Raw genomic sequence first — 21,306 nt, forward strand, 5'->3', positions numbered from 1 at the left:
CAAATCTTGAAGGTCCTGAAGGTGACATATTTTGTGGCAAGTCACAATAGAGGAAAGGGGGTGTTCTAGAAGTGAATACCATTTGATATTTAATACATGATGTATTGGCAGGAAGATAGACATAGAATCACATCTCATAACATCAATACCAAGAACGTGTTAACATCAAAGGTTTGACATTTCCTCTCTGTCTTTGTCTCCACCCTCTTCCTCTGTGGTTACAGAAAGCACAAAGTTCATGTAGTATGTTTGTAATGGAGTGTGTTCTGAAGATTTTAGACAAGAACTTTGTGGTTCTGGGTTTGATCTTTTTGGTTCTGTTTGAGATCCTGAGGATTCATTTCTCCAGATGCAAAACTCCACCTGGACCCAGACCTTTCCCTTTTGTGGGAACTATACCACATTCTGTAAAAGACCCAATGGGATGTATCAGATCAGTAAGTCTTTATTATGTTCTTATCTATGTATATCTAAATCAGGAGTTCGCATGGTAGGGGTTGTTACCCCCCGAAGGGTCTCAAGGCCAAGGGGGGGTGTCGCAAGAAGATTTCCAGAAATAATTTGTTTTATTATTAGAAATAGCATATTTTATCAATAACAAAACATATTTTATCAAATGTAACAGATATAAAAATCTGAGTTAACACTTGTGTGGTGTTCATATTTTTGTTACGCAGCCAGTGTTCGTGGGTCTTGTGCACCCGCTTTTTGGGGTTTTTAATTCAACACAATCAAACTCTTTGTTAAAATACTTCACAGATGTTTACTTCATCCTAATTACAAGCAATATAAACCGCATATATATATAGTTAATATTTGCCCTGTACTTTTGTTAGATCACATTTATGAATTAAAGTGCTAAATGTTTTTGGAGGGAATTGCAGGGGCAAAAACAGAAACAGAGACCTCACAATTACACCCTCACACACACACGTTTGCACGCATGAACGCACGCACGCACACACACACAAACATACTAAAAGGAGGCCAGGGCATTAGAAGGACACAATGAAGGTACACGGCCCCTACAGTTTCCAAAATTTTAAAAGCTAGTGGACCCGAACATCCTGTATGTAATATAAATGTGATGGGGGTGTTCAGTGTATGTTTATTGAAAATTTGTCGTGATTTATGTTCTTCATTGAAAATAAGCCAAAGCCAACGAGCCTGAATTATTTGTCAAAAATTTATTTTGATCAAAAAACAAAATGGGTCCCACAGACCCGAACACCATACAAGGGTTAAATAAATCAAAAATAGCCATCAGCCTTTCAAATTTCCTGCCCCTTGAATATTGGAGGTATAGACTCCACTCACATAGACCTCCATTGGACGAATGGAGCACAGAAGTATCTCGTGTCTTGGAGTGTCCGATAGTTCCAAACATTGCACTGAAGCCCATTAATTTCACTGTCTCCCAAACACATTTGCTGTACAATGGTGAAATAACTGCCTGCTTTTACATTTTAAAGAGTTGGCAGCTGAAATTAAATGTTAAAATTAAACACAGAGACTGATCTTATATTCATATATTATGGTGATAAAATATACCCCTAAGATAAAATGCGGCTTTAAATGCAGTCAATGTAGTAACGTAGTTATCCGTGTATACGATGGGGTAATAATTAGCAAAATTTATGCGAATACAGTTACTGTTATCCGCCCTGCTAGAATCAATTTATATTGGTTGACAGCACAAATTTTTTTAGAACTTTTGAGGGCTCCATGAACCACATGACCACACGCCGGCGAGATCGAGTGTCATTATTTTCATATACAACGGCTCTGCTTCCCCTCGATCGTGACCCCTTAGGTGATTATCTCTCACTTCTCTTGATATCCTGACAAGATGGCGTCAGTGTGTGTGGCCTGCCGTCTGTCAATGCCTGTGCTGTGTATGTTTGTGCTGTTCGTTTTGCTCCTTGCTCTAGATGTCGACTCTCTGGTGTATGATCGCATTGTTGGATCTTCTGGTGAGGGTCCCGGCTCAACTTTGCTGTGACCCGTCTTGCACGCTGTTCTTCGCTTCTCGGACTGAGATTAGAGCCGTGCCTGGCCTCGTTGTTCCTTGACACTTGCTGGACCCTGTCGACACCTGCCGTCGGCCTGGAAGAGGTGTTACACCCTGCGGCCCGTGCTCTCTTCGCCCCCACTGGCGCGGGGTGCATCACCGTAACTTGTGGCCTCTATGTCGGGTTCCCCGGACGGCCAAGGCCATGGTCCCGCCAGTTCCTGTCAGGATTGGCCTGGTAAATGCTAGACCACTAGCGAACAAGACTTTTGTCTTAAAAGATTTTTTCACTTCCTGAGGATTGGATTTCCTCTCTGTGACTGAGACATGGCTTAGTGTGGGTGAGTCCAGCACTTTTACTGAACTTTGACCCAGTGATTGCTGCTACTTTAACTCCCCATGGACGTCGGGCCGAGGAGGAGGAATAGCGACTGTCTATAACAGTCATTATAGATGTAAGCAGCTATTGCTGTCATCCTTTTTCACCAGCTTTGAACTTAGCTTATTTGAGCTTGGTCGCTTTCACACAGTGTTGTGTTCTGTGGTCTATCGGCATCCCGAGTACAATAAGGACTTTTTAAATGATTTTCTGATTTTTTTGCAGAAATCACCTTAATATGACCATGTTCTTATTGTTGGGGATTTTAATGTTCATGTGTGTTGTCCTGATACACTCCCACTTGGTTCCATACTTAGGAAGCACAGCATTTCATTCCACTGTTATGCAGATGAAAGTCAGATTTATATGCCTCTTAAAATGAAAGATGCATACTCTGTCAAACTGCAACTTAAGTGTCTCAACGACATAAAGGCCTGGATGGCTCTGAACTTTTTAAATTTCAATGAAGAAAAGATGGAAGTGATGGTTTTTGGTGGCACCACTGTGACCCCCGTAGATCTGGGTTCCTGGGCCCAGTATAGTATCCTAGCATCAAAAATCTAGGGGTTAAAGTGGACCCAGAGCTTAAGTTTCGTGTTCAGATCGAGGTGGTTGTTAAATCAAGCTTCTTCCACTTGAGCCAGCTGGCCAAAATAAAGCCACTACTGTCAAGACAGCATTTTGAAATGGTAATCCATGCCTTTGTTACCACTAGGCTGGATAACTGCAATGCACTTTATGTGCGGGTAAGTGGGTCCTCCATCGCCCATCTCCAGATGGTACAGAATGCTGCTTCATGTCTTTTAACTGGCACACGTAAACATGAGCACATTTCTCCCATTTCAGCCGTACTCCACTGGCTGCCTATTCAATTTAGGATACATTTTAAAATGATTTTATTTGCTTTTAAAGCCCAGAACGGTCTTGCCCCGCCCTACCTGTCTGAGCATCTACACCCTTTGTGAGGGGCGAAGCAACGACACGCACACAAAAATACAATTAACCACCCCCGAAGGGTAATTTATTACACAGTTTTTGACTTGAGCTTGCCACTGAGGTGAGATATTTCCAGAACGCGTGATTAACTGGCGTCTCGTCGTCTTCTTCTTCACTTCCCCTCTGGGAAGTGGTGTGAACTGGCCTTCTCGGCTTCAGTACTTCCGGGTTCGCTGACGTGCTCCCGGTCCGGTTTCTAAACGTCCGTTCCTGTAGAGTACAAGCATACACAATATCTCAGTGGCGCTCTAGTCTGCGGGAGATGTCTCTCACCTTCTGCCTGTGTACCAGCGGCTTTTGTAGCCGCTGGTAATTGGTATCTGACCGTGACGAGCGGCAGCTGTGCCGCTCCAATTGCCTCAGTCTCCATGGCGACACTGATAGCGCCAGGGGTGACTCGTCACACTCCCCCCCCCAAAGTGTCGACCTAGTCCTGCGGGGAGACGGAGAGATGTTATGGAATGGAGGGGGAGTGTCACCTGACCGAGATGTCCCTCCTAACCACATCCTCGACAGACCATCGGCATTTCCGTGGGAGGACCCGGCCCGATGTTTCACAGTGAAGTGGTAGTCCTGGAGCATCAGGAACCACCTCGTAATCCTGGCATTGGTGTCCTTGGCTTTACTCATCCACTGTAGCGGTGCGTGGTCTGTCACCAGGGTAAAGCTACGCCCTAGGAGGTAGTACCTGAGCTCCAGGACTGCCCACTTTATGGCCAGGGCCTCCCTCTCCACTGTGGCATAGCGTGTCTCTGCTGGGGTCAGCTTCCGACTAATATATACGACAGGGTGCTCTATACCACCCTTCTGCTGGGACAGCACTGCTCCCAGTCCAGTGTCCGATGCATCTGTCTGCAGGATAAAGGGGCAGTCAAAATCCGGAGCATGTAGGATCGGAGACGACGCCAGGGCTTCTTTCAATGTCTGGAAGGCTTGCTCTGTTGCCGGAGTCCACTTTACCTTATCTGACTGCCCCTTTTTGGTCAGGTCGGTCAGGGGACTGGCTATGGACGAAAAGTTGGGTATAAAACACCTATAATAGCCCGCTAGCCCCAGGAAGGCCCGTACCTGGGATTTGTTATGAGGTCGGGGGGCGTCCCGAACGGCTTCCACCTTCTTCATTTGTGGTTGGATTACCCCGCCCCCCACTCTATATCCCAGGTACTGGGCTTCGGCGAGACCGAGGTGGCATTTCTTGGGGTTCGCCGTTAAGCCGGCCTTCCTGAGGTCCAGTAGCACTCTCCGCAACCTATCCAGATGGTCGTCCCAGGTCCCCGAGTGGATAACAAGGTCATCAATATAAGCCGCGGCGTAGGCTTGATGGGGCCTTAACAAAATGTCCATCATCCTCTGGAATGTGGCAGGTGCCCCATGCAGCCCGAACGGCAGCATTGTATACTGCCAGTGTCCAGAGGGGGTGCTAAACGCAGTCTTCTCCCGGGCTTCTGGAGCTAGGGGCACCTGCCAGTACCCTTTTGTGAGATCCAGGGTCGTAATATACCTTGCTTTTCCTAGCCGGTCCAATAACTCATCCACCCGGGGCATCGGATAGCCGTCAAAGGTGGATACTTCGTTAAGCCGACGGAAGTCATTACAGAAGCGGAGAGTGCCATCTGGTTTGGGAACCATCACGATGGGGCTAGACCAAGGGCTACGGGAGGGTTCTATAACTCCAAGCAGTTTCATCCGTTTGATCTCCTCTTCTATAGCCAGTCGACGAGTCTCTGGCACCCGGTAGGGCCGCTGTCTCACCACGACCCCCGGTGGTGTGCGGATCTCATGCTGGATTATCCGAGTCTGCCCGGGCTTTTCTGAGAACACGTCCTTGAACTGACTGACCAGGGACTGGATGTTTTGTTTCTGGACGGGGGACAGCTGTTCTCCCATCTGTACCACTGGTGCCTCGGTTTCCGCGAACGCCGGCATCTGCATTGGGGATGCCACCCACCTTTTTAGGAGGTTGACATGGTACAGCTGTTCCTCCCGTCTGCGTCCCGGCTGACGGAGGCGGTAATTGACCGGTCCTACCCTCTCTACCACCGTGTAGGGTCCCTTCCAGGACGCCAGGAACTTGGACGTGTTGGTTGGGGTCAGTACTAGCACCCGGTCTCCTGGTTGGAACTCCCTAGGCTGGGCAGGCCGGTCATACCACCTTTGCTGGGCGCGCTGGGCCTCAACGAGATGTTGCTTAACCAAGGGCATCACTCTGTCTATTCGGGATCTCATTTGTTGAACGTGTTCCACCACGCTGCGATGTGGTGCTGGTTGTTGCTCCCAGGCGTCCCGGGCGATGTCTAAGAGTCCGCGGGGCTGCCTGCCAAACAGGAGTTCAAATGGTGTAAAACCCGTGGATGCCTGGGGAACAGTCCCGAAAAGTACATATGGTAACAGAAGGTCCCAGTCACGCCCATCCTCTGCCACCACCCGACGAAGCATCCTCTTTAGGGTTTGGTGAAACCGTTCCACAAGTCCATCTGTTTGAGGATGGTACACGGATGTCCTTAGTTGTTTCACCTTGAAGAGGTGGCAGAGGTCTGCCATCAGCCGGACATAAACGGAGTTCCCTGGTCAGTCAGAATTTCCGTGGGGATGCCCACGCGACTGCACATCAAGAAGAGTTCCTTTGCTACTGCTTTGGCCATGGCTTTCCGCAGGGGTAAGGCTTCCGGGTACCTTGTGGCGTAATCCACCACGACCAGGATATATTCATGTCCCCGGGCAGACTTCGGCAGCGGTCCTACCAGGTCCATCCCTATACGCTCAAAGGGTACCTCGATTACCGGAAGTGGGATTAGCGGACTGGGGGGAGGACGCTGGGGAGATTTTTGTTGGCAGACATGACAACACTGGCAGAATCTCTTCACCTCTGCTTCGAGCCCGGGCCAATGGAACCGGTCCCTGATTCGTTGGATGGTGTTTGCTGCCGCCAGATGACCTGCCATGGGGTGGGTGTGTGCCAACTCGAGGATCGTCACGGTCTTGCTCTTTGGTACTACCAGCAGCAGCTTTTCCTCCCCCCGTCGCATGGCGGCACAGTACAACAGACCCTTCTTAATTACAAAATATGGGAGGGGGTGCGGGCCAGGTTGGCGGTCTTCTCCATCCACAACCCGGACCTGGTTCCAACAGTTTCGCAACCTAGCATCCTCCCGTTGTTCTCGTCCGAAGGAGCCTCCTCCCGTTACCTCCTGGAAGAGGTCAGCAAAAACACTAGGGTTTTGGCACTCACCCTCTGGTTCGCTGTCCGTTGCCATCAGGACGGGATGGGGTTTCCGCTCCCTCCGAGGTTTGGCTCCCCGGGCCCGACCCCCACGGCCGGCCGCCTGTACAGTGCTCGCCAACAGTTGGTCGAACCCGGGCCAGTCCCGACCCAACAACATAGGTACCGGAAGATCGTCCACAATCCCGATCTCCAGCGTCCACGACCCTGGGCCAGCCGACACTGTCACCTGTCGGGCTGGCACATAACGGGTATCCCCGTGGACACAGGTGATCGGGACGGAGGACTTCACCCCGGCTCGAGGACGGACTATCCCGGGCTGGACCAACGTTATCGAGCTGCCAGAGTCTAAAGTGGCCGTTACAAGGCGACCGTCCACCCGCACATTTCGGCGAGTGGCCCCGGACGGCACGGCCTGGTGCACTGCACATCCAGCCAGCCATGCAGGGGGCCCGGAAGAAGCTGGCTCAGTAGGCATCGGTTCATCCACCGGAGTTGGGGTTCCGGGTCTGTGTACCGGCCTCAAGGTACCCTCCGCAGGTCGCCATATCGGATTTACCCTCCGGGGGCCCGCTACCTCTCTCTCTCTAGCTGCCGAGGCTTCGGCCAACTCCACGGCCTCCACGAGTTCTCGGATGGTGGTGGGACCTCGCATGCTGACCGCCGTCCGAAACCGTCGAGGAAGGGCCCGCAGCAGTCGATCCACGACTACCCTTTCGGCCACCTGGAGCGCACTAGGCTCCCCAGTTAGCAACCACAAGTGTCCCAGCCGAGTCAGTTGGGCGGCCAGGGGCCCTCACCGGTACTTGGTCATCGTAGGCCCACTGATGGAATTGTTGGGCCGCACTAACCGGAGACAACCCTATTCTGGCGAGGATCTCCCGTTTTAAGGCTTCATAATCTTCACTTGCTGGAGGCTGCAACGCGTAGTAAGCCCTCTGGGCTTCACCCGTCAGATATGGGGCCAAGATTCTTGCCCATTCGGCTTTATCCCACAGTTCCCTAGTTGCTATCACCTCGAAAGTGTGGAGGTAGGCTTCGATGTCATCCTGTGCCGTAAGCTTCGTCAGCAGGGTATGAGCAGTGGCTCTCCCATCTGGTAGGTGGGTACGAGCCGCTGCCGCTTCCTGCAGCATACTCAGGGTCTGGTTCGTACTCTCCTGCCGTTGCGCCAACTGCTCGGAGAAGCGCTGCTGACGAACCACCACCTCGGCCAAGCGTCGAACCACGTCCTCCATTGCCGGGAAGGGAAAAAAAAAAAGAAAATAGGAAAAAAGAAAGAGAGAGAGCAGGTAGGGTTCCTGTAATGGACAGATAGGATGGTTACTGTCTCCTGTACGTATCGTAGCTCCGTTGCTATGCCCGCATTCTCCACCAGTTGTGAGGGGCGAAGCAACGACACGCACACAAAAATACAATTAACCACCCCCGAAGGGTAATTTATTACACAGTTTTTGACTTGAGCTTGCCACTGAGGTGAGATATTTCCAGAATGCGTGATTAACTGGCGTCTCATCGTCTTCTTCTTCACTTCCCCTCTGGGAAGTGGTGTGAACTGGCCTTCTCGGCTTCAGTACTTCCGGGTTCGCTGACGTGCTCCCGGTCCGGTTTCTAAACGTCCGTTCCTGTAGAGTACAAGCATACACAATATCTCAGTGGCGCTCTAGTCTGCGGGAGATGTCTCTCACCTTCTGCCTGTGTACCAGCGGCTTTTGTAGCCGCTGGTAATTGGTATCTGACCGTGACGAGCGGCAGCTGTGCCGCTCCAATTGCCTCCGTCTCCATGGCGACACTGATAGCGCCAGGGGTGACTCGTCACACCTTATATACCCACCTGCTCGCTCAGGTCAGATGATCAGCTGCTCCTGAGTGTGCCTAAAAATAAGCAGAAGCTCAGAGGGGACCATGTCTTTGCTGTGTCGGCTCCTAAATTATGGAATGGTCTGCCTCTGCACATTAAACAGGCATCTTCTTTGTCTGTTTTTAAATCCCGTTTTAAAACCCATCTCTTCACTGTGGCCTTTGACACCTAGTAAGATGTTGACTTTATTTACTCTAGTAAATTATTTATTTTTTATATTGTTTTGTACTGTGCGGCTATTATTTAACTCATGTATTCTGTCTTTTAAAATTTTATTGGTGTATGATGTATGTAATTTTGCACCTCGTGTGAGTTATTATGTCTATTATTATGATATCTCATTTAATCTTCTGTACAGCACTTTGGTCAATTTAGGTTGTTTTTGTAAAGGACCACCCAAAGGCCCAACAACGGAATCCAATGGTATGGTTGAAGGGATCTCGTGTTCTGCTTCTCCTCAGCGATTTCTACATGAAGTTATTCAAGAACTGTTACAATTTAGTTCAATTTATATGACTCTGTGGTAAAGACCGATCTGACTCCAATTTCAATAAAATAACTTGTATGTCATTTCAAATGTATCTGTTGATAAGCGTTAATTTATCTATAATTCTCCATACTTTAATATTTATTATATATATATATATATATATAGAGAGTTATTCTTTCGATTGGGACCTGCAGTCGCTCAGAGTCTCACGCCGGCCGGGCTCATGGATCTCACGGACACAAAACGGTCAGTTCCGATCTCTAGTCAGAGGTTGCCGGGTAAACAAATATCATTAAGTTTGGCCGCGATATGCTTGCTCAGAAACATAACAATAGTTATTTTAGTCACGATCATGCAACTTGCTAGGCCAGATGATAGGTGGAAATCATGTGAGCTTTAGCAATGCTCCTTTAAAAAATCTAGTATAAACTAGCCCTACCTATCCTGACACGTCGATTTTGCGGTAACAGAACGGGTTCTTTTCAATCTACTTGTAATAACAGACTTTGAAAAATTGAGATAATATCAACAATAACAATTTATTATACCAGGCAGGCACAACATTAATTAAAATCATAAAATGCATATACAAAGAAATTCCTAATTTACTAAGCAAAGATTATCAACATATTAAAAGAATAAAATAAAACCACAAAGTTTATCATACCTGGTAATATCGAGGCACACAGTTGCAGTGTGGAAAGTTCTGGTTACAGATGCTTCAAATTCGAGATGCACAGCTGCAATGTGGGAAGTTCTGGTTACAAAAGCCTTCCCCGAGTCTTTTGCCAATTCACCTTATATACCCAGATGTAACAAAGCCAATGGTCAGCGAGAAACTTGATTTGTTTGTTTTCTCGTCACTGAAGAGAACATCAAATGAGATCACAATCTACATGTAAACAGACTTCTCTGAGAAAGTCACACCTCTTTGAGGAGTGCAGGTGATGGATTAGAGTTAAACAGTATAAATATACTCCATGTTAGATTTGAAAGAACTAGACCTTTTTACCCATCGCACCATGACCTTTAAAACAATACCAAACATGAATCATCAAAACTTCATACTATGACAATAAATTATATACACAGAATAAAGCATAAGCATTTTCCAAGTGATCAGGGCCTGAAGAGATGAAGGGGAGAGGTGTGATAAGAAGAGGGGGTCCAATTCCTGGGCATCAACAACCCCTTAGGGGAGGGCAGGATATCATTCTTCAGAATCTAGCAACAAATGGGGTTTGATTGTCTTGTATCCTAGCATCAAAAACAACCTTAGTTCTTAGAACATTTCCAGCTGCCTTACAGTTTAAATCGCTTAACAAATAAAGTTGGATTGGATAAAGACATTACCAACTGCTTTGGTTGGGTACATCAAGTCAATTTACAGGACCACATTAAACATTCTCATATGTGCACGCAGATTATTTTTCAGGGATTAAGTTCAGTTAATTTTTATTTGTCAAAATGTTGGACAGTGTTTTTTTGGGCTGGATAGACCTACTTACTGCATTTGCTCAGTTGCGTGAAATGTTTTAACCACCTCCGATAATAGTGGGGGTCTCTAGTCACTGGCACTGTTATTTTGGGGGTCGTGGGCTGAAAAGTTTGGGAACTCCAGATCTAAATCACCTTCTGAACTGAGATGTTTGCTTTTACAACAGATATGTTTTCCGAATGCGGAAACATCTAATAGGTCTAAACCGTAAATGTGTGTTCTTGGCGCTTAAAAGTTTATGCACAAAAATATCAATGTACTGTAGTACCTTGAAACCATTTTAAAGTGGAACTTTTTTCTGATCAGCTCCATCAGTATGGAGAGATGGCCACCATGTTCCTAGGAAGACAGCCCATAATAACATTGAATACACTCCAGATCACAAAAGAAACCTTTGTGCAGGAGGCTTCAACTTTTTCTGGAAGACCACATTTACCTGTTATGGAGTGGATGACTAATGGACTCGGTCAGTAACACTTTGTTTGGATGTTTTGAACATACGAATATGATGCTGTTTCAGAAGATAAAAACAATAAAGTTCTTACATAACATCCCATAGGTAGTTGCTTTTTTCTACAAGGACAGCGAGTAAGGACAGAGATTGCACTTCTTTTATTGTACCTTCTTAGCGAGCATCGACTCAGAAGCACCAGAAAATTCTTTGTCATTCTCAGGTATCATAATGGCTCAGTATGGTCACTCCTGGAGACAGCAGAGAAGGTTTGCTCTCCACACGATCAGGATCTTTGGCTTTGGGAAGAAATCTGTGGAAGAACGTGTTTTAGAAGAAGGCCGTTACCTGGCTGCTGAGATGATCAAAGCAAAAGGTGTTGAGATGTGTTTTATTCTGAAACACCCCTGAATGTCTTGTCTGTCTTTGCTTTTTGGTATCAAATGTGTGTTGTTAAATAAGGGCCTTGACTATAATAGTGCTTTAACATACTGATCTACTTTTCATTTGTTGAAGAAACGGCATTTGACCCCCAGCATGTCATACAGAATGCAGTTTCCAACATAATCTGTTCCATCGTGTTTGGAGCTCGGTGCGAATATGACAACAAACGCTTTGCATATTTTTTGAAAATTCTCAATGAGAACTTCGTGCTGATGGGGTCTGCTGTGGGACAGGTATGATGGAAACCCCGATCTTGTTTCTTAACAGATCCTTTTATTGGTTCTTTTGTACCATTTGGAAATTATTTTTCGGAATTTTTTAGATTTTCAGCTTAATTCCCTTCATCAAGCACTTTCCTGGACCGCACCAGAAGATCATTCGCAACACTAATGAGTTACAGGGTTTCATTCGTGGAGAAGTTGAAGAACACAGACATACTTTGGATCCAGAAGACCCTAGAGACTTCATCGATGCCTTCCTCCTGGAGATAGAAAATGTGAGAAACCTTCACTACTCAAGTCTGACACTACATAAAACTCAAACTGCTTTTAAACTGGAAATTTAAATCTAAAAACCAGATCCGCTCTAGCCTTATAAGGAAACCTAACTCTGTTTACGTGGTTTAGCAAAAGTCTCATGAGGACTCCACATTTCATGAAGAAAACATGGTTAGGACAGCAGCTGATCTTTTCTTGGCTGGAACTGACACAACGGCGACCACCATCAGATGGGGGCTTATCTTCTTGATGGAAAACTCAAAAGTACAAGGTGATATGAGTAGTTCATTTGTAAAATCTAGATTAAAATCTTAGACGTTCAGTGTCTGGTTTAACCTGCAGGTAAACTCTACTGTTACGATGTCATGATTCTTCTGTCTAGCTTTTTTCATACTTTCCCATCTTTTGTCACAGAGAGATGTCATGAGGAGATTGTTCAGGTGTTGGGTTATGACCGTCTGCCCAGCATGGATGACCGTGACAAACTACCATACACATACGCCACTGTTCACGAGATTCAGCGCTGTGCTAACATTTTACCTCTTGGTGTAGTTCATGAAACCACACAGCTGACCAAACTAAGAGGATACGACATTCCAAAGGTATGAGCCAAAATGTGTCCGGAGATTCATCTATACATTGCCCCTCATCTGTTCACGAACACACATTCAAACCTTTTATTTTTAGGGAACTATGATCATGACAAACTTAACAAGAATTTTCACTGATGATAAGCACTGGAAGAGTCCGGACACTTTCAACCCTGAGAATTTCTTAGATGAGAACGGACATTTCTATAAACCTGAGGCGTTTATCCCTTTCTCAGTGGGCAAGTCAATTACTTGTAAATATGACGGGTCAACATAACCATAACCAGTTTTTAAGTGTCAAAAAATGTGCATGTTTATTCTTCAGGTCCGAGAGTCTGTCTCGGTGAGACCCTGGCAAAGACGGAGCTCTTCATTTTCATCACATCTCTATTGCAGCGGATTCATTTCTCCTGGCCTCCAAACTCACCGTGTCCAGACATGGATGGAATCATGGGTATATTGAGATACCCTCACCCCTACAATATTACCTGCCATAGTAGAGATGCCAAAGACCGAATGTCAATGACACACAGCTGAAGAAGAACTTCTGTAAAGAAGAACAACAAAGAAAAGCCTTTCTGTCCAGCCTTTATAAAAATACTTTTTCAATGGTAATACATCCGCCGACTGTATGTTTCGACATCCTTGAGGAAAGTTTTGTTTGGGGCATCTGAACCCCTAAATAAGGCTTGATTCATATGAGGAATAGGAACAGGGATAGGGATAGGCTAATTTTCTTAAGAAGTGAAACTGAGCAAGATCAAAAACAGACTTTTACATGTATTTTTTTTTAAAGATTGTGTACACTTCCCACAGCTTCAGTCTTCAATAAATAATAAAGCTTTGTTTTCATTTGTTTAATGATGTTTTACAAAATACTATTTTAATACTATCTGTTTATAGTCATTTTTGTAAGTGTAAGAAAATTAAAGATGGTTGAATATATTGTCATTTATTAAATCATCCATGGAGGTACAAGTCAGGGATTTTTAACTTTATAATGTCAAGGCCCCCAAATGTAGTGAACCTTTTGTGAAGAACCCCCTTCTTAAAATACATGTCAATTTTTATATGTACAGTTTACTGTATATTTTTATGTATGTATTGATAAATGTTTTAGATAAATGCGTGATATTTTAATAACAATGTACAGTTAGAGTAATTGTGAATGTTTAATCCAAAAGAGTAACATTTAAATTCACATTTATTTGACTGTTTTGACCTTCATAGGTAATGCATTTCCATGACAGCTTTATAAAGAAAATTATGAAAAGCATGCATGGGGCAAAAAAAGAGTACATAAATACTTAGAAATAATTATGAATTTACAAAGTAACAATGTTCAGTAGAGTTTTACAATTTTGGCATGTCTTTTTTTCATGAAACTTTAATGGGGACTGTATCAAGATATTACCAAAAATATCTGCTATATGGTCTCCATCAATGATTGATGGAAGAAGTTGAGGACAATATTCTTTATTTTAGTTTGATATTAATTTCAGTCACATGCACAATATGAATCCCCAATTGCACAAAATGTATATTTGAGGCATTGCATGAGGTTGGATCAAGTGGTATCACTAAATATGGTTATTCTTTACCTTTGACATACAGAATTTCACCTTCCACACCTTTACAGATCATGTGACTAATAATCGGAAGTCGTATCATTTGTTCACTATTTACTATTATCTGAAGTTTCTGTATCATGTTTCCCTTTACAGCAAATTTTAACTTGAAAACCTTTGAGAACTTCTCTGTATTTCCTTGTGGAAAGACTAAAGTCACACAGGGAAGGGAGTGTTTTCCTGCTCCAGAAGAGCGCAAGTGCATACATGATGTATTGGAAGATGGAGACTCATAGAAACATGCTCTTTAACACTGATGCAAAGAAAGAGTTAACACAACAGCACACGTTTGGCACTCCCTCTGTGTTTTAGTCTCCACCCTTTTCCTCTTTGGTTTCCGTAAGCACAGAGTTCATTTAGTGTGTTTGTGGAATGTGCTGTAATGGGGTCTGTTCTGAAGATTTTAGACCTGAACTCTGTTGTTCTGGCTTTAGTTCTGGGTTTGATCTTTCTGGTTCTGTTTGAGATCATGAGGATTCATTTCTCCAGAGGCAAAACTCCACCTGGACCCAGACCTTTCCCTTTTGTGGGAACTATACCACATGTTATAATGGACCCAGCGGGATGTGTCAGATCGGTGAGTCTTATAGTTTCTTATCTACATCTAAATCACCTTCTGAAATTAGATGTTTGAGTTCAAAACAAATACGCGTTCCGAAACATCTAATGCATGTTTGAAGTGTTAAGTGTGAGATGAGTTTATGTATATCAAAGTCATCAAGTATTGTAAAGGGTTTTCTGATCAGTTTCATCAGTATGGAGAGATGGCCACCATGTTCCTAGGAAGACAGCCCATGATAATGCTGAACACACTCCAGATCACCAAAGAAGCTCTGGTCCAGGAGGCTTCAGCTTTCTCTGGAAGACCAACAATACCTATTATAGAATGGATGACTAACGGATTTGGTCAGTAACACTTTGTTTGACTGTTTTGAAGAATGTAGATTTGATGCTGTTTCGTGAGAGAAAAGCAATAAAGCTATAACATAATGTGATCAAGACATTTATCAGAATGTCCAATGGGCAGATGCTGTTGTCCTTTCATAAGCCTCGTTCCACCGCAGGAACTCTTCCCAGGAACTAGGGACTTTGGGATAGGACTGGTGTGTTTCCACCACAGGAACCCCGGATCTAACTAAAGTTCCGGATGAATTTTTTTTACCGTTATGAAGTCCCTGCATGTGATGTAGTACTTTTTCAAAGTTCAGGAACTTTCGGAGGTGGGGGTTGGGCGCAGAGTAGGCTTATTGGTTGAGTTCGCCCAGCATTGTACAAAGTGGTGTCACTCAAAAATTATGATTGTCCGTCGTTTTGTATGATGTTATTGTTGTTCTAAATTACCACACCCTTTGGAATTGGACTGTGATGGAAATGGTAGCAGGTCTGGGGGGAAAATGCTCCTGGGAAAGAAGTTCCGCCACAAATTGTTCATCATAGTCAAAAACTTTCATCATTGTCAATGTTACATTGCATATCTACTCAGAAGCATCTTAAAGTTCTCTTTTTTTCTCAGGTATAATAATGGCCACATTTGGTCACTCGTGGAGGCAACAGAGAAGGTTTGCTCTCCACACGCTCAGGAACTTTGGGCTTGGAAAGAAATCCTTAGAAGAACGTGTTTTAGAAGAAGGTCATTTCCTGATTGCTGAGATGATCAAAGCAGAAGGTGTGGAGTGATCCATCTTTGCCTTTCACTATCAGATGCTTTGATAATGGTTCCCATTCCTTTGTTGAAGGAAAGGCATTTGACCCTCAGCATGTCATACAGAATGCAGTTTCCAACATAATCTGTTCCATCGTGTTTGGAGATCGCTTCGAATACAACAACAAGCGCTTTGCAAATCTTCTGAAAATCCTCAATGAGAACTTCATGCTGATGGGGTCTGCTGTGGGACAAGTATGACTTTGGTTCCAGAACGGTTGTTTTGAGTATTTCTTTACACTGTTTAAGATATTTGTTTTACACGTGTCTGTTTTAGATTTTCGGCTTAATTCCCTTCATCAAGCACTTCCCTGGACCACACCAGAAAATCCTTCGGAATGCCGATGAGCTACTTGGTTTTGTTCGTGATGAAGTGAAAGAACACAGACAAACGTTTGATACGGAAAATCCACGAGACTTCATCGATGCCTACCTGCTGGAAATGGAAAAAGTGAGAAACCCTCTTTCACTCAAATCTGACCTTTCATGAAACTATTTCTTTTTGGTTGAACAACTATCAAATATCAACATTGATTCTTTATTAACCTGGTTTAGCAAAAGTCTCGCGAGGACTCCACATTTCACGAAGGGAACATGGTCATGTCAGTAGTTGACCTTTTCTTGGCTGGAACCGACACAACGGCGACCACCATCAGATGGGGACTTATCTTCTTGATGGAAAACCCAGAAATACAAGGTGATTCGAGTTTACATCATCAGTAGATCATTTACCAAATCTAGGCTAAAATCTTTGCTCATTTCATTGTCTGGCTTAACCTGCAGGTAAACTCTACTGTTACGCTGCCATGATTCTTTTGTCTAGTTTATGTTTACATATTTTGTCACAGAGCGATGTCATAAAGAGATTGTTCAGGTGTTGGGTTATGACCGTCTGCCCAGCATGGATGATCGTGACAAACTTCCATACACACATGCAACTGTTTATGAGATTCAGCGCTGTGCTAACATTGCACCTTTTGGTGTCGTTCATGCAACCACACAGCCGACCAAACTAAGAGGATACGACATTCCAAAGGTATGAGCCAAAATGTGTCCGGAGATTCATCTATACATTGCCCCTCATCTGTTCACGAACACACATTCAAACCTTTTATTTTTAGGGAACTATGATCATGACAAACTTAACAAGAATTTTCAGTGATGAGAAGCACTGGAAGAGTCCGGACACTTTCAACCCTGAGAATTTCTTAGACGAGAACGGATATTTCTACAAACCTGAGGCGTTTATAGCTTTCTCAGTTGGTGAGTCAGGTGCTTGTGATTATGACAGATTTGACCATAAGCTGAAGTTAAACTGATTTTTTGAGTTTGTATTTATTCTTTAGGTCCAAGGGCTTGTCTTGGTGAGACTCTGGCAAAGACAGAGCTCTTCATTTTCATCACATCTCTATTACAGCAGATTAAATTCTCTTGGCCGCCGAACTCACAGTGTCCGGATATGGATGGAATCATTGGTGCACTGCGATACCCTCACCCTTACAAAATCACCTGCTCTGGCAGAGATGCCAAGACAGACCGTCAATGAGCCACAGCTGAACAACAACAGCCTTTATTGAATGCTCGGTATTTCCCTCATTTATCCTCCTGGGTGCGCTCATGCATTTACAGTGGTATGACTCAAGTAAGGGGTGCTCATGTTTGTTCTAACGTCATTTCTAGAGACTGATGCTGAAATTGTCACTTACATACAGTAGAATGTAAACATTTTACATCACTCCACCTCTTGTTTGACGTCCTTCGACAAAGCCTTGTTTTGAGGATCTGATCGGATCTGTCTTTTAGATATAGATTTTTAGTAAAGATCGTGTACACTTATTCAATGAAGTCTAAAGCTTGTTTTTAACAAAACATAAAGATATTTTATTTTCTGCCTTAGGTTTAATTTGTTTTATTAAATTAGTTTTATTTCGTTGTCCTTCATTTCGGTGTTCCACTTGCTTCCATTGTTTATCTCATCTGTAAGTCGCTTTGGATAAAGCATCTTCTAAATGACTAAATGTATTTATCTTTCTTTAGTAAAATAACTTATTGTGTGAGAACATTTAAAGTGGGTATAAAGGTTGCATTGTGAATTGTCATTTACAGTAATAAATCATGGTTCAAGTTGTGAGAAAGCCATTGTCCGCCCTCTTGTGTTCATTTCATGTATTGCATATAAAGATAAACCTAAGAACTATTGATTTTTTCTATTTTTTTCTATTTCTATGCATTAAAAGCCACTTTCATTCAATGTAGAATTTTTTTTCTAAGGAGGAAGTGATTTTAGGTTTTTTTATTGTGACATTTTAAAACTTTATTTATTGTGAGGCCGTTCATTTCTACCAAATCATTTTTTATTAAAATATTTTTATAGCTTTCTAGCTTCTTTAGCAGCTGAAGAGCTGAGGCGAGAAAAACTTTTCTCCTTGAGATGTTTGTGTGACCTCATTGATCTTTAATGGTCTCCGATTCAGATGAAATATAAGACTATTGTTGTGTTGCATAGGTTTGGCTTGATCTCTTTCTATGTAACCTGCAAACAAAACATGGGATCGAAATGTTTGAATGTTATGTGGGTGGTCAAGATAGCATGTGGTAAGTGCCAGTGTTCTTAATACAACGAAGACCTAACTTTCTTTAAAAAAAGAACTGTACCTGCAGTTTTATGTGTTTAAAACTAAATTATCTTAGATTGGTCTGAAAATACACACACACTGCCAGTTATCACTGCATTACTGCTTTTGTATTATAAATTCACCATGAAGACAGACTTTATTTCAATGAAGATATTGAGTGTTATACCTGTATTTTTGGTGTCATACATTTTCCTAACCATTTCCATTTTCTGAAACCTGTGAAGCCACGATTCCTGGTCTGCTGTCGTATTGCTTCTCTCTCTCACTGATTCCAGGTCAGTACTGGTGTCCCAGATCTCTGCCTGAGTGAGTCACCTTCAAAAACAAATCAATTTTTTCCTGCCACCTAGCGATTGTAATAATTTAAAACAAGCACTTGTGTGACATTTGTTGAGATAACCCTGATGTTTTTTATCATGAGATTCTCTCTGTATAAACTGCAGCAGTTCTTTATAGTGAACTTGCAATGCAGTGCATTGAGAAAAATTTAAAAACACTAAATAACGGTAACTTGGAATAGTTTTAAGTTTGATTAGAAGTACATAATAGTTAGGAACTATATGATTAAAGTTAAGATTTTGTTTAATTTTTTTTCTATATTGTATAATACTAATGTAGTGCAATGATCCAAATAACATCATTTGTAATATCACATCATTGCTATGAAATATTTTGAACAAGATTCTACTGGATCTCTAGGAGTTTACCTGCTCCGAGTTGGTGATATGGATGAAGGATTTTGAAGATACAGTCAAGTGTTGAGAGTTTCAGAGGAATCTTGTGTTTGAGAAGGAGATAAGTAAGTTCTGACTGATGGATGATTCCCGAATGTGACAGGTCCAGTGCAATTGCTTTCTCCTCGATGTTCGGTGTTATCTGTGATTCCAGACCCTGCAATTCCCCTGAGACGGCTGAGAGGAGACAACTTTCCGGACTTGATTTCATTAGTACCTCTGTCTGAAAAATAAAATGTTTGCCTTAAGGACACTAAGAAGCCTTTTTTCATTCATTGGCTTCATAAAAAGATTAATATAGGTTAATATGGAATAATTAAAATTTGTGTGTCTCCCTCTTATGACTGACTGTACACTACCCTTCTTAATAGGACGATTTGGAAAAACATAAATAGTTGCTTTGAGTTAAACTTATTTTATGTGTAAAGAAAAATCTCATGTTGATATGAGAGCAGTAGGAAATTCTTTGCCTGAGACAACAGTTGTTTTGTGTTTGTCATGTGGTTTGATGTTGCAGGAACTGTCTTCATATGTATGCGGGATCCAGTGCGATCTCCACATGATGCAATCACTCACAGTCTGCCTGGAACCTGGGGAAATCAGAACATTATTTCTATTGTTTATACACGGAAGAGCACATTCCTTCTACGCTCATAAAAAGGTGCTTAAAGGAGTGGAAGAATACAAACTGAGTGTAGTAGAAAGTTTTGATTTCAGCACCACGGACAGTGTTAATATGTAATGAACTGACATTTCAGCACCACGGAGAACGTATCTGTTTAACAACTGACCAACTGGACCTTCAGTCTCACACAATGATCACAGCTTTATGGATGGGTTAAGAACCAGCATACATTATAGCCGGCCTTGAAAATTTCATACAAATATCATTTTGTGAATGATAGCTGAACATGCAAATTAAACATTTCAAAATTGTGATGATGATGATTTTCTATTTGAATCTTCATCATCAATTTGATTTTGAGGACTGTGTTTCTCTTCTGAGCTTTTTAATTGAGTTATAGAAAAACAGCAAAGCTGACGATAAACCCCTCAACCTTAATAAAATCTAAATACATTTGGTTATTTATAATTAAGAAACAAATAGAAATGTACCTGCATGCATCAATGAAATTCTTCATTTGTTTGCCAACAACAATCTTCACCACCAGCTGAGGCATAGCACTCTTTCCAGATTTTTGTACAGACGTGATTTGAAAGAAGTTATTATACACATGAACACAGTCACCACAAAATATATTTGTATTTGAGTCTGAATTTCATTGTTTTATATCAAACTAAGGTGTTGTTCATCACATGATTTTGACATGTTTGTCAAGCGACAAAGTTTCTTTTTACATCTTTGTTGCAAACAGTCGTTGTATTTATATCAGGGAATGTACAGTATAGTGAAACATTTAACTACACATGTATAATAAGTATAAATAATAAAAAAATATTACTAAATATGTCCTTTATATAAAGTACTGTATTTGGACATAAATAAACACAATCATTCATATACAGACACACACAAATTCACACTGAAATACACTTAGCCACTTTCACTGAATCCCTGTTGTCTGTGTCTTTTAGGTGAATGAAGCACCTGTAAAGCAACACTTCTGGTCGTCTCCTGAACTGATATGAGCTGGAGAAGATGTCAGGAAAGATCTACAGAACAAATCTCAACGAATATGAGCACATAGTCTGTTCTTTCCGGGACTTTTGGGGGTTATCTCAACTCCTCCATGGATACCAGTCCAGAACGAGCCCTTTGCACCAGCTCACTTCCAGCACAAATACAGATAAGAGTGATTTATTACACACACACTCATTCAGTCTGACTATACACTGCTAACATCATACTGCTGAGCAAATGCTGTGGGGTCCAAAAGAAAAGGGTAATGTGGCACGGTGGCTTAGTGGTTAGCACGTTCGCCTCACACCTCCAGGGTTGGGGGTTCGATTCCCGCTTCCGACTTGTGTGTGTGGAGTTTGCATGTTCTCCCCGTGCCTCGGGGGTCTCCTCCGGGTACTCCGGTTTCCTCCCCTGGTCCAAAGACATGCATGGTAGGTTGATTGGCATCTCTGGAAAAAATTGTCCGTAGGGTGTGAGTGCGTGAGTGAATGAGTGAGTGTGTGTGCCCTGCGATGGGTTGGCACTCC

General features: G+C 43.0%; 2 protein-coding genes across 4 annotated transcripts; both read left to right on the forward strand.

Annotated features, from left to right (window-relative positions):
* Positions 1-241: 241 nt before the first annotated feature.
* On the forward strand, positions 242-13,282 carry LOC130409092 (cytochrome P450 2J4-like). Of its 3 annotated transcripts, XM_056732727.1 has the most exons (9): positions 242-437; positions 10,762-10,921; positions 11,130-11,282; positions 11,423-11,583; positions 11,673-11,846; positions 11,977-12,118; positions 12,262-12,449; positions 12,535-12,676; positions 12,763-13,282. In XM_056732727.1, the coding sequence occupies exons 1-9, from the start codon at positions 246-248 to the stop codon at positions 12,972-12,974; spliced, it is 1,524 nt and encodes a 507-aa protein (XP_056588705.1). In that variant the 5' UTR covers positions 242-245; the 3' UTR covers positions 12,975-13,282. The 3 variants fall into 3 exon arrangements, with proteins under 3 accessions (XP_056588705.1, XP_056588706.1, XP_056588707.1); XM_056732728.1 differs by lacking the exon at positions 12,535-12,676; XM_056732729.1 differs by lacking the exon at positions 242-437 and having other exon boundaries at positions 10,805-10,921; positions 11,015-11,282.
* Positions 13,283-14,409: 1,127 nt separating this feature from the next.
* Positions 14,410-17,947, forward strand: LOC130408972 (cytochrome P450 2B4-like). The gene is made up of 9 exons (XM_056732516.1): positions 14,410-14,642; positions 14,812-14,971; positions 15,579-15,731; positions 15,802-15,962; positions 16,045-16,218; positions 16,323-16,464; positions 16,616-16,803; positions 16,889-17,030; positions 17,114-17,947. Exons 1-9 carry the CDS (start codon positions 14,448-14,450, stop codon positions 17,311-17,313), a joined length of 1,515 nt encoding a protein of 504 aa, XP_056588494.1. The 5' UTR covers positions 14,410-14,447; the 3' UTR covers positions 17,314-17,947.
* The last annotated feature ends 3,359 nt before the right edge of the window (positions 17,948-21,306 follow it).

Source organism: Triplophysa dalaica, chromosome 20 (genome assembly GCF_015846415.1).
Source record: "Triplophysa dalaica isolate WHDGS20190420 chromosome 20, ASM1584641v1, whole genome shotgun sequence".
Taxonomy (NCBI): Eukaryota; Metazoa; Chordata; class Actinopteri; order Cypriniformes; family Nemacheilidae; genus Triplophysa; species Triplophysa dalaica.